The 12,159-nt window shown below is 42.9% G+C and overlaps 1 protein-coding gene across 1 annotated transcript in view; it reads right to left on the reverse strand.

Moving 5' to 3' along the window:
- Positions 1-1,393: 1,393 nt before the first annotated feature.
- Positions 1,394-12,159, reverse strand: part of KCNH1 (potassium voltage-gated channel subfamily H member 1) — a 177,588-nt gene continuing 166,822 nt past the window's right edge. Inside the window, exons 11-12 of the mRNA XM_048296236.1 lie at positions 7,360-8,403; positions 1,394-3,515 (exon numbers count right to left, since the gene is read on the reverse strand). Of these exons, the coding sequence (XP_048152193.1) occupies positions 7,555-8,403 (849 nt within the window). The 3' untranslated portion in view covers positions 1,394-3,515; positions 7,360-7,554. The remainder of the gene's footprint in view (positions 3,516-7,359; positions 8,404-12,159) is intronic.

Consider the following 12,159-nt stretch of genomic DNA (forward strand, 5'->3'; position numbering starts at 1 on the left):
TGGTTTGAAATGCTGTGGGGATGCTGAGGGGAGAGAAACTCTGATGGGGAACATTGAGTGGCCAGTGCTAACCCTCCTGCACTTACTGAAGCCTGGAGCACAGCCAGGGAGGCTGCAAAGAATGCAGGAGCAAAGAAAATAATGAAGAATCAGAAAATGAGCACAACAGCCTCTAGAGACCTCAAAAAAAACCCAAATAAACCAAAACCCAAGCAAAAGTACATGCCTTCACTATGGTAATTTTTCCCTTTTCTAGTAAGTATAAGGACACTGTATAACATCACACAAAGTTGGATTTTCACTCTGGCCTGAGAAACAATGTGAGTGACGAGAGATCCTGTCACACCACATACGACAGTGGATACTGAAATGGTGTTAAAAATAGCTCCTCATTGTGCTCCTTGGCTGCTCTCCGTACAGTTCCACCCCAGCTCGGCAGTCTGAAAGCTTATGCTTTATTGCTGTTCTTTTAGAGATGAGACTGACAAGCCCCTGGAGTGCATTAATACAGGTGACAGCCACATTCACCAGACCCCTGAGTGAGAGGATGGAGAATGAACCACAAAAATGGCTGCAAAGCTCACGGGGCCCAGGCTGACATCCTGAAGACTAAAACTTTGTATAAACTCCCAGTGTGGCTTCTGGCCTGCAGGAATGCCTGCTGACTGTGATCCTGTCACGTAATGTCCATCCTGACCTGAAAGGATCTCCCATTCCCATGACTTCTGGTTATTGATTCCTTTGCAGAGGTAGCCAACAAAATAATATTCATTGCTGCCTGTTGCAGCAGTGTCACTGCCAAGTGACACACTGCTCGAGGGTTCCTCTGTGGGGTTTGTCTTTGTGTAAGTCCATGGTGAGGTAACTTTCTTCTGCAGCAGATGACAGGACAGCAGAAGCTTCTTTGATCTCTGGTTTCCATGAGTTTTGTAAAAGTTCTCAGATACTGCAGCAGTGAACACAGTCTAAAACACAGACCAACTACAGACGTGTACCCTCAGGACATGGGATGATCATTTCAGACAGGTCACAGCCAGTCCTCTGGTGATCTCTTTTTGCTCAGCAGATACCTGGACTAGACTTGAGGTCCACAGCACAGGACACTGCCTGGGGTGTCAGGATATTCCCCTTACAGAGCACCTGAGTTCAGTTTATAGTAAGCCTGGAAATGTGAATCCCTTTGCACTGATACACAGCAGAAAGGAATCTGAAAAAACAACCTGAATCATTTACAATCAGGGTAATAATATCCCACTGCTCCACTGATAACACTTGAGATACAAACCAACAGCAACAAAACTGCTAGCCAGAAGTTCCAGAGGGTAATTTAAAACTACCTTGTTGATCTTGTGAGCACATATTCAACACACAGAAAAGCACACCAAAGCAACTGTAATGTATAAAATAGTTTATTACTATAATAAATAAAATTAAACTTTTTTTTTTTACAAATATTATTTGTGCTTGTTTAAAAATGTTGACTAGGGATATCATTAATGGAGGTGGCTGCATTTGTATCTAAAACATTCCCAGACAGTGCGTATACATACATACATACACACACTGCCTATCTACTGGCAGCTGCTTTGCTGACCACAAAAATAGTATCTACTCATTCTCTGTTTCTAGTCATGCTTCATTGAACAAAGTGACAAATGCAAAGAAAAAGAACTGAGAGTATTCGGTGGATTTCTGAAAGGATAAAAATGAGTGAAGTACATTGAAAAGCGCCAAAGCAACTGCATTAACTGCATATCAATCAAGTGTCCATGCAGTGGTGGCTAAATATTGAAACGCAGACAGGTCTCCAACAGATGTACAAATATTGATTGTATGTAGGTACAATAATATAACACATTCATTAGAAAACTCGGTATTTCTTTATATAGCAGTTCATCCTGATACAAGATTATTGAACTTCTTTCATCTACAGCTAAAATGATTCTTTTTCTATGTTAGTGGTCACAGATTTAGTGGGAAGAAGAAAAAAACCCATGAGCCTTTCAGAACAGTTAGTGAAAACCCTGAACTGTTTTGCTAATATTAGGCATTGGATCCAGTTACAGAGATGTTCTGGGATTACACATCAAATATGTTTACACAACACTCAACAATCAGCTTGAATCAAATTACAGTTGCAGGTAATTCACATTAGCTTTGTCGATCTGTAAAAAAAAAAGTCTCTGAAACAAACACTTTTGCAATATGATGGGCTGGCTCCCTGATATACAAAAGTACTTAGACAATAGTTATGTCTCTTTGTTTTATGAGGGGAGAGGGCAATTGGAATAATTCATTATCCTAATAAGAAGGCAATAAGTGGAGAAAGAAATGTGATTACCAGCAAGTGATTTCCATTAGATTTAGAAAGCTAATCAAAGTGCTTCATCTTTAGGCAACACTGTAAATACTACAGAACATTAAGAAGGAAGAAGAATGGAATCACATTTTGAATTATATCACTTATGAAAGGGTCTTAAGGCTAAATGCTGGATATATCTTATTGCAAAAAAAGCTTTATTTTTATTTAATTGAATCAATGCTTCCCACAACAATGTGGTCAAAATGATGTCAGATTGGAGGATACAGTATCCTACTGTGCCTCACCTCAAATTTCTGGAGCTTCCCCTGCATGGGACTCACTCTAAAAGGTTTGTCTTGATGTATCATAAGTGTGGCTAAAACACAGACTTTGTTATTGCCAATACACACACAGGAGACTATGTGGAAATGAAAAATTCAGAAGATGCTTTTACCACCTAACACCAGGACAAGAAAGCAGAGGTGCAGCAACCAGGTGTTATGCTGCCCATGAAGAGAAGGATAGGCTCAGCACCTTTGAGACAACCCCTGGTACCAGAAAAAAATAAATCCATCTATTCCACCATCTCTCTTGCAGAAAAAGCCATGAGAAACACTACCAGGGCAGCTTGGCTTCAGATACTGTGAGCAACAAACACCAGCTTATGAGTCTTATCCCCACCGACTAGGATACAGCATCTTTCCACTTTCACATGGATTTCTCTTTCCTGACTATCATGACCCTCACCAGATCTTCTTGCAGTCACACTATTTACCAGACTCACAGTATGAAGTTGAGGCCAGCTAGAAAAATCCAAAATCATGGCCTTATACGTTCAACAGATAACAAACAAGACACTAACAGGACACTCAGTGGATGTCTACTGGGAAGATTTAAGCTCCCTTCTTGGACTGGAATCAATGAGGAATGTGCTTTTACTTAACAGAAATGCAATCCATAGACTTATCTATACATAGATATGTACATGTGTATGTACACGCATCTGCACAAGTGTAATCATACACGTTGTTTATATAGTAAAGACAAATAATGTAGTAATTTTTTTTCACAGATTGGTTAAGAGTGATTGAAAATATATCACCAGATAGTCACAGTAAGTATCTTGTTCAGTTCATTAAAGGGAAGTACTGTAGAAACAGAACATCTCCTTCGAAGCTGTTAAACAGGGTGTTCGCTGGGATTCAGGGCAGAACTGTGGAAGAGATTTAAAGGAAGAATGGTGTTTTCAAAAGTATACTTGTAAAACCAGACAGAAGTAAATGTATCTGAACAAGGCAGGGGTGAGGGCTGGGGTTTGCTTTTTTTAATCCTTTTTTATGTGCTGCATATTTGTATTCTTTCTAACAATTTAAGCATGGACTTTCAGAAGTTCCCATTTGACCAAATCATAATACAGCTCCTTCTCTCAACTACCTTCTTTTGACTGAAATTTAATTACACCATATAACCAAAATGGAACACATCATCTCTTTTAGAATGATGCAGGTCATTTAGCAGGTTGTTAAATGGCAGAAGCACTATGCCAGAACACAAACTCAGGTGTTGGGTTTTGTTTGGTTTTTTTCTTTATATTATGTACAAGCATTTGCTTGTGAAGGGGCAGAGTCTTATTTTCAGAGATGCTTCATTTCTAAGCTGGAAAATAATTTAAGCAAAAAGGCGTAACCAACATGTAGAGAGGAACAAGAGAAAAAGGAAAAGCTGACAAATAAAATCAAAGAACAAGTAACATTTATGGTGGGTCCACATGCCATCCAGCCATAGGCATCTGTCTAAGTGTAAGGCTCAGGGGAGAAAGACAGATTTGTAACACAGGGGCTTTCAGCCACTCCTTAAAGGAAAAGTGCTGCATCAGCAGAGCCTGGGCACCACAGCACAGGTCCAGATTAGTCCTGGGTTCAAAGGAGTGGGCATGGATTTGTTCATTTTTTAACCACTCAGTAGTCCAGGGAATCCAAACACCAAAGCTCATCCCTAGGTGGTATTTTTTTTCAAATTCTCTTACAACAAATACAGGTTGCTGAGGGATGATGCACTCTCCTACAACCAGTTTTAGTGCCTGACAGTTCATAAAAATGGGCCTCGCCTCAGTTACAGCTGTACAGGTCTGAGTGACACTGACTGCTGTCAGGGCTCATCTGGAGCACCACCCTGAAGGTGTCATTTTAAGGAGCAGAGTTTCTCTGCCATTTCATGACTGTAACAAAATTAAATTTGGCCATAATCTTAAATTTTAAGTGGAATTCAGCAGTGTGTTACAATCTTTGAAGGCTTTACAAATAATAAATGCCTTTATAGGCCATTGTAAGAGCCTGAAAAAAGGCCTTAGAAAAGGACTGGGTGCTGCACACCAGCAGGGTGGGAAGGAGTTCGGTATCATTCTGAGCATCAGGCTACACAAGGAGCATCCCCAGAAAATGGGGACTTGTCTGCCTTTGTTCACAGGCCTGGGTTATTATTACAATTAGGGGGCTTCTAGGGCTGGTCCTGCTGGGATTCCAGGCTGGGCAACCAGCAACAACAGAGTAACCTTTAACATATCCCTGAGGGCACACAAAAATATCACTGAGAAACATCAGTATCAGCAACAAAGGGACAGGTAACCTGCAACTGCACATTTAGTTGTAGGTCTGCACTGCAATTCTGGAGACACTAGGCACATACTTGGGAGGTTGTAAACACTTCCTCCCTTGTCCCCCTGGGCTCATAAGATCATGTCCATGCTTATTCAACTGCAGGTAAATGAGTGACACTTTCACAAAGGACTTGCTAAGACTTTTAGCCTTTCAAAAATTTTATGAAGGGAAGTGTTGTGAACATCATGCTGGTGAGGAATTTGCCTGGATCAGAAAACTGACTCCAAGGTAGTCTCAAAAAACTTGCTGGAACTTTTGGAAATCAATTACAAATCCTTGTGTATCAGTACACCTCGGGTTTACTTTGGTGGTAGTTACTGTCTAAGAAGACTAGAAAGAAAAAAAATCATGACAGAGTTTCTCACAGGAACTGTGGATGGATGGGTTTCTGTGGCAGCCATGCTGTTGCAGGTAACTGCTGCCACTTACAGTGATTAAAGCACCAAACACGAACAGCATGGCTTTGGTCAGAGAGAGCCTTCCTCAGCACTGCAGGTCTGCAGTGAGCAACTAGAAAAGACACCAGGTACCACTGGAAAAACCTAAACATGGAACCAGAAATAAGTTAAGGAAGTGGCTTCTTGTTTTCAGACTAATCCACCTCCCTGCTTGCCTTTTCTTGTGGGAGGGAAGAAGGTGACCTACATATTTGAACCGAGAGTTGCTTCTCAGGAGTATTTCAATCCTTGGCTATGAATTCGCCTCCCTCTGGGCACCTCCATACCAAACCAAGGAGTAAGACAATGAAAGCCAATCCTAAACCACCTGCCTCTAGACTTGGAAATGGTGGTGCTGGGCTTGGAATATTGTTATCTTAGAGAGCAAGGGCAGTTACTGCAGGAACAGATACAAACGAACACACTGCTGGCAGGACCTGAGCTGGGAGCTTTGCACAGGCACGGCCTCACCACTGTGCCACTCATCAGGGCACCTCCCACCTCCCTGGGGATGTCTGACACAGTTCTGCATTGCACTGTGCGAGCATCAGGCCAGCAGAAATCCTTAATACTGCTCACGTTCCTTGCCTCTTCTGTACTAAACATGAACAAAAATCTTCCCCCAAAAAATGCTGTGTTCCTTTGTAAATGACTCACTACCAAGGAAAAAGAATGAGACTTAACACATACAGTGTTAAGACCTATTGCCATTAAAAATGAAAACCCCTTGGAGTGTGTGCCATACTTCTGAGCTCTAAGCTACTGTTAAGCAGTGAACATACCAGATCAGTGGAGTGAATAAATTGTGAATATACACCTATATCCCAAGGTGAGAACCCAAGTCTGTGCTACCCTATATGAATAATGAAGAGTAGTTTTGGTAAAGTGCTTCAATCTTCCTCTGAAAAAAGTTATGAAAATATAAGTTTTGGAAACATCTCCTTCTTTAAGAAGCAGATCTCTTTGTTTCCTTGCTACAATAGCACTTGCATACAGTAAGCACTGTATTTCTACCTCTACTATCCATTTGCTTCCAAGCTAGATTAGATCAGGAACAATACATCTGGATGTAGAGGAAAATGCCACAATCTAAAATTGTTAAAAATTCTGTGAAAGCCTTTGGCTACAATGAACTTTATCAAAACAGAAACTTCTGAATAATAATTTAACAAGAATTAAAAGAGCAGATTCATAGCAGAACAGGAGATAAATGCCACAGTATATTTTCATTGGGAAGCAAATCTGCAGGACCTGTTAGTGATGTTCCAAATATGTTGTGCCATGGGCTGCTCTCAGATACACTGCACACCCCAACCTCTGGCCTCCAGCAGCTGGAGTTGAAAGCAAAAGTATCAAATGTTGAAAGGCATCTGAGACAGAAGTCAAGTTTTTGAAAAAACATTAAAAGTTTTGAAAAAACATGTCCTTGATTCAGTGAATGACAGTGTGGAAGATCCCACTTATTAACAGATCTGGAATACTGTGGCTATTTTTGAAGATGTTGCTAAATGTAATTGTTTTAGCAATATGTCAGTTTGAAATTAAAAAGTACAATTTTTTTCATCTTGTTAGCCCTTCGTTGACTGCCTAAAAGAAACTTCAGCACACAATGAAATACATGTCTCCTACTGCTTCTTGCATTATTACAGATACATGAAAATATACTGTGACATCCAACATGCTGTAGAGATGACTGAGACAGTGACAGCAGCAACAAAACAAAAAAAACAAACAACCCACCAAACACTGAAAATATAAGCACCCTGGCAAGTGCTTATTCATATAGGCATAACCCGAGCTAGGGACATAAGGCATGCTCCAAAAACCTCAGAGGTCACCTGGGGCTCACAGGGATGGCTGCTGCTGTCAGAATTCTTATTCCAACATCCCGAGAGGGGGGGGGGGGGGGTGGTGGGGGAGGAATGAGGACAAAGGGAGAAAAGAAAAATTTTAGAAACTGTACCCTTGCTGTCAAAAAGGCTTCAAAGTCAGCTGCCATCTTGACATGAGGTTGCAATTTCTGTTACCATACCTTTTTAGACAGAGGGAACATGCTTAGTGAACGGGTCCCTCACTCGTTTTCAAGAAAGATTAAATGTAAAGTGTTAGGGGGCTGTTTCTTTGTTGGTTGGTTTGTTTGTTTTTAAAAAGAAACACCTCAGCTAGCTCCAAACACGTCTTTTTCTGATTCTGGAGACTGGGGCCTTGATATTTCAAACAACTCCTGTGGAGACTGGGAGCTTCTTCTTGAGGTTAATATCCTAAGTATCTCAGCAAGCTGATTTTCTATATTGGTCATTTTTGTGTTTAAAGCCTTGATGTCCTCTTTCAACTCATGTTTCACTTCCAGCATGGTGGCCTGAAGAGTCTGTTCTGGGATGGGATAAAAGGAATGCTTGACCTCGGTGAGGACCGGGCTGTGGTCCTGCGGGCTTCTTGTCTCCCCTGCGTTATCCAAGCGCAAGTCACTTTTTGTAATGCCACTGTCACAAGAGTCTGTCTTCTTCAGGGTAGCTTCTCCCGAAGCTTTAGTTCTCTCAGGTAAAGTCTCCATGGACTCTGCTTTAGAGACCTTGTTCCAGTCTTCACCTTTCCCACAGGCTTCCTTGAACTTGGCCCAGCCTTTCCGCCGGGGGTAGTCCCCCGCTGCCTTGCACGCTGCGTGGTCCGATGGCGGGGCCTGCAGCTTGGCCTGGTCGGAGGCCCCGGAGGTGGAGGCGGGCTGGTACGACACGGGGGTCGCCGGGCTCTCCCGAACGGTCACAACGCTGGCCTTGACCACTGCGCGAGCACAGGATTGCTCCCCGACAGCACTGCCCTTTTCCACATCCAGGTCATCCGGATCTCGGCCCCTCTCTGCCGCAAGCCGCGCTTCCTTCTGCTGCCGGAACCTCTGGAACAGCCGCCGCACTGGGTGGTCTGGGGGTAAGATCAGAGGTGCTTCGTTCTTCCTCTTCATTCTCTCCTCTTCTTCCCGCTTGACGTCGCTGATTTTCCGGAACACGATCTACAGAGGGAAAGAGATTTCACTCTGTGATTAACAGCACATTTGTTAAGGGGGGAAAGTTGGAGAAAGAATTATTTGAAAAGATCTATTTTAACTGAGAAGTGCACAACCTCTGCACATTTATAGCAACATTTTCAAATTCTTATGTTGTGTGGAACATGGCTTATTTCATTATTTAAGAGCAGACACCATCTGTCTTATAACACCAGAAAGAAAAAAAAAACAGAAGAAAAATACTTCTCCAGCTCTGACAGGTCAGCAAGGCAGTGCCATTGTAAATGTAATGATCCCAGGAAGACACTTGTTCTATTTTGTGTTAAAAGTGACTTCTTGTATTTGTTTTCCTGACTCTGTGGTTTAGCACCAAGTTTCTAATGTTTCAGAGCCATTCCTATCAGTCTCAGAGCTCACTCACTGCAAGGGATCTGATATTATTTTAGTGCAGCTTGGCCACTCGTGGTGCCAGTACAGCAGAGACTACTCTGGACTCGTTGACAGCAGTTTGGAAAGTGCTTCTTCCCCTCCCTTCCTCCCACATATTCTTCTAGAAGCAACGTGCAGTTTAAGGATGCAAAGGCTGAGTCACTCCCAAAGCCAGGGGCACAAGGACGATGGGAGGTGGGCTTGGCAAGACATGGGGAAGCTGCTCATGGCTTGATTACCTCAGAAGCTTGTAGAGCTGCATGTCTTGGTTTATCTCTTTATTTCTATGCAAAAGAGAACATCTTTGCACAAAGAAATATTAATTTTCCATCTACCCTCCTAATTATATCTTCCTGAGCCTCTAGGCTAAGTGATCTCTAGGAGCAGTCTGAGGATCCCACAGTACTGATAAAAACCTCAGTGTCCCAACCTGTAGCCAGGCAATGTTTCTTCCTTGTATGTGATGGAAACACATTCTCTTCAAAAAATCTGCGTATTTTACATTAGCATTGGTACTTCCCAAGCAAACCCAAAAATTCCAGTATGGCACCAAAGGAGAACCAGTAAGTAGTCTTGTTTGAAAATGACAGGTTCCCAAAGCCAAAGTTTGCAATACAGAGGGTAAAAGATGCAGCCCCCAGTTTCTACTGAACACTGATACCTAATCCCTTTAGCTGCTTTTGGGAAAATCCACTCAAAGACCTTACACTTCAATGCAAATATAACTTTCAGTTTCAAATCATTATTAGGAAATGTGTAAATAAACCCATCCCTCTGTTGCAGACAAATTTAAACTGAAGTTAATAAGCACTTCTTCACTGGCACACCCAAAATGAATGTTTCTCCAGACTCCAGTGCTTCTTGACAGTTTTGTCATTGTGGAGCAGGGAAAAAATACATCTTAACAGCGTGTCTTTGGAAGGAAGAAGTTGTCAGACTTGGCAGCATTTCCTAAATACAAAAGAATAAAATTAGCAGGAAGGATATTTTATTTCCAAGCTGCAATTAGGAAACTAAATATGAGATAAGAATAAGAAATCAGGGTACTTGACAGTCCTTTTTTTCTTCCCTCCAGGAAACTCACTCTGCAGTGAGCTCAGTAGAAAGTGGACAAAGCAGTGTAATCCTTAGAAGTGAAAGAACAGCACTCACAGGGAAGGGAATGCAGTGCAATCCTGCAGGCTAATGGCTTCCCACACACTGGCAGTTTCCCACTTTACCTGAGGGATGAGTATCAGCCCAGCGTTGGGGCAACTGGCCTGCTCACTCTGCTGGAGCTGAGTGATGCCAAGCAGGGTCTCAGGGGGTCACTCCAGCAGCATCCTGAGGCTGGCTCTGGGGGCACAAAGCCCTAGCAAACCGAGGCAGCTACAAGCCAGGTCAAATTGTCCCTGCAAAATGTTGTGCCCCAAGCCTTCTCTCTCTTGAAGTTTACATGTTTGTATGTGGACATCCACATCTGTGCTAGATGCAGCTAACAGGGCTCACTTTGTACATGAGCATGTTGTCTTGGTCTGACTCATGGATCAGGACTTCCCTTAAATGCTCAGAAGGGATGTATGACTGGCTGGTGCAGCGGTCACCCTCTCAGGGGTCATCAGGGAAGGCTTTTCAGACCCAGAGGCCGGGATGCTTCATAGAGTCCATGTCTGGGCCAACCCCTGCTCCACACAGCCCAATCAGCACTTGTCTGGAAAGCAATGGAGAACCTGTCACTATTTAATGACTGTTTTTTACAACATAAAAGGGTAAGTTATGTGACAGAAGCTGCCTCTGCTACAGCACCATGCAGGAGAGAGAAATGAGCAAGTCTCAAGCAATCAATCCCATATTAGGAGCCTGGCCCAACCCGTATTAGCCCTAGCCATTGCACCTCAGGCAGCTGGTAGCATGAATCCCGTACTGGAGGACACAATAAATCTACCAGCAAATGCAGAAAGGTGAGCGCTGATGGACAAGCTGCTGGCAGCCCTTATCCACCCACAGCCTCCACTGCTCTCCATGCCACTGCCAAGGTGAGCCCTCCCTGTGGATGCCAGGCACATGTGGCCATGGAGGAGCTGCCATCAGCCTTCCCACTGTGTGGGATCAGCCTGAGGGCCCTGAGCACACCCTCACTGCTTTGCCTTCGGGAGATCCGACTGCAGCAGGAACAGGAATGTATGTGGAGGGAGCTGTACATCAATACTGCCTTTGCCATGGACAACTGCTACCATGCTAACAAGACCCCTAATTTCCATCTTCCACGAGGCCTTACACCAGCTCCGAGGGAAGTACCCCACGGCAGCAGCCACTGCACGAACGCAGAAATGCAACCCTCGGGTCCCCCACGCTGCTTGACATCTTCTGCAAATACGCATTTACGCGACAAGCTGTGCCCATGCAGTGCAAGTCAAACCTACACACGTTTGCCAGGGGACATCACCTCCAACTCTTGGGCTGGCTCCTTTTAATTAACTCCTGAGACATTGGAGAAATAGCTGTCAGAGAGCAACTCCTCTTTGGGAAGCTCAGGCAAGGCTGTCACTTGTCTCCTTTTTTGCAAGTTCCCCAATGCCGTATTTTCTCCAGACAGCTCCATATTTATGTATTAAGCAAAAATGTTACAGCTATGCAAACTTCAGCAGTAATTGAAAATACTTTAATTAACTCCGTTTTGGATTTTTTCTGCCTTTTTTAAAGATTAAATGCAAGTCCTTATAAATAAAAATACAAATAACTTTAAAATGGACTCTTTTCTTACAAATGCTGAGGAAAACACAGTTTTTAAGTGGTTAAACATCTGCAGCAGCAGCCAAGTTATTCAGAAAATCTGATTGTTATGCCAATGGATGTACACCTGCTCCCACAAGCAGTAAGAAGGAAAAGAAGATAGATTTCATTTGTTGTAAGGAAGAGAAGTCTGGACCTACACAGATACTTTTGTGTAGAATTTTCATGTGGCTACAAATATGGACCTTAATCAAAGTTAAAACCCAAAATATTGTGGCAAAGAGCCCAAGACAGGACTTTTGGAACAGTCCTTCTTTATCTCTTTCTCCAAGCACTCACGTCTGTCTGGTAAGAGACAGTCCTTTGTACCTTCAAAATCTCCTAGCCTGTGTATCATACACTGCTTAAACACGGGACTTCACAAATTATGCAGTTCTCCACAACATCACACTCTTCAAGACCTAAGCACACAGAAAAAAACCTAGTGGGAGCATTTTAACAGTGTGTCAAGACCAAAAGATGGACAAAGAACCTGAATTGAGATGAAATAACATGAAATTTAAACACCAGGCCTAAAGCTGCATGTTTCACACATCCCATCTCAAATCTCATCTCATAATT

The sequence above is a fragment of the Corvus hawaiiensis genome, chromosome 3, assembly GCF_020740725.1.
Source record: "Corvus hawaiiensis isolate bCorHaw1 chromosome 3, bCorHaw1.pri.cur, whole genome shotgun sequence".
NCBI classification, from domain to species: Eukaryota; Metazoa; Chordata; class Aves; order Passeriformes; family Corvidae; genus Corvus; species Corvus hawaiiensis.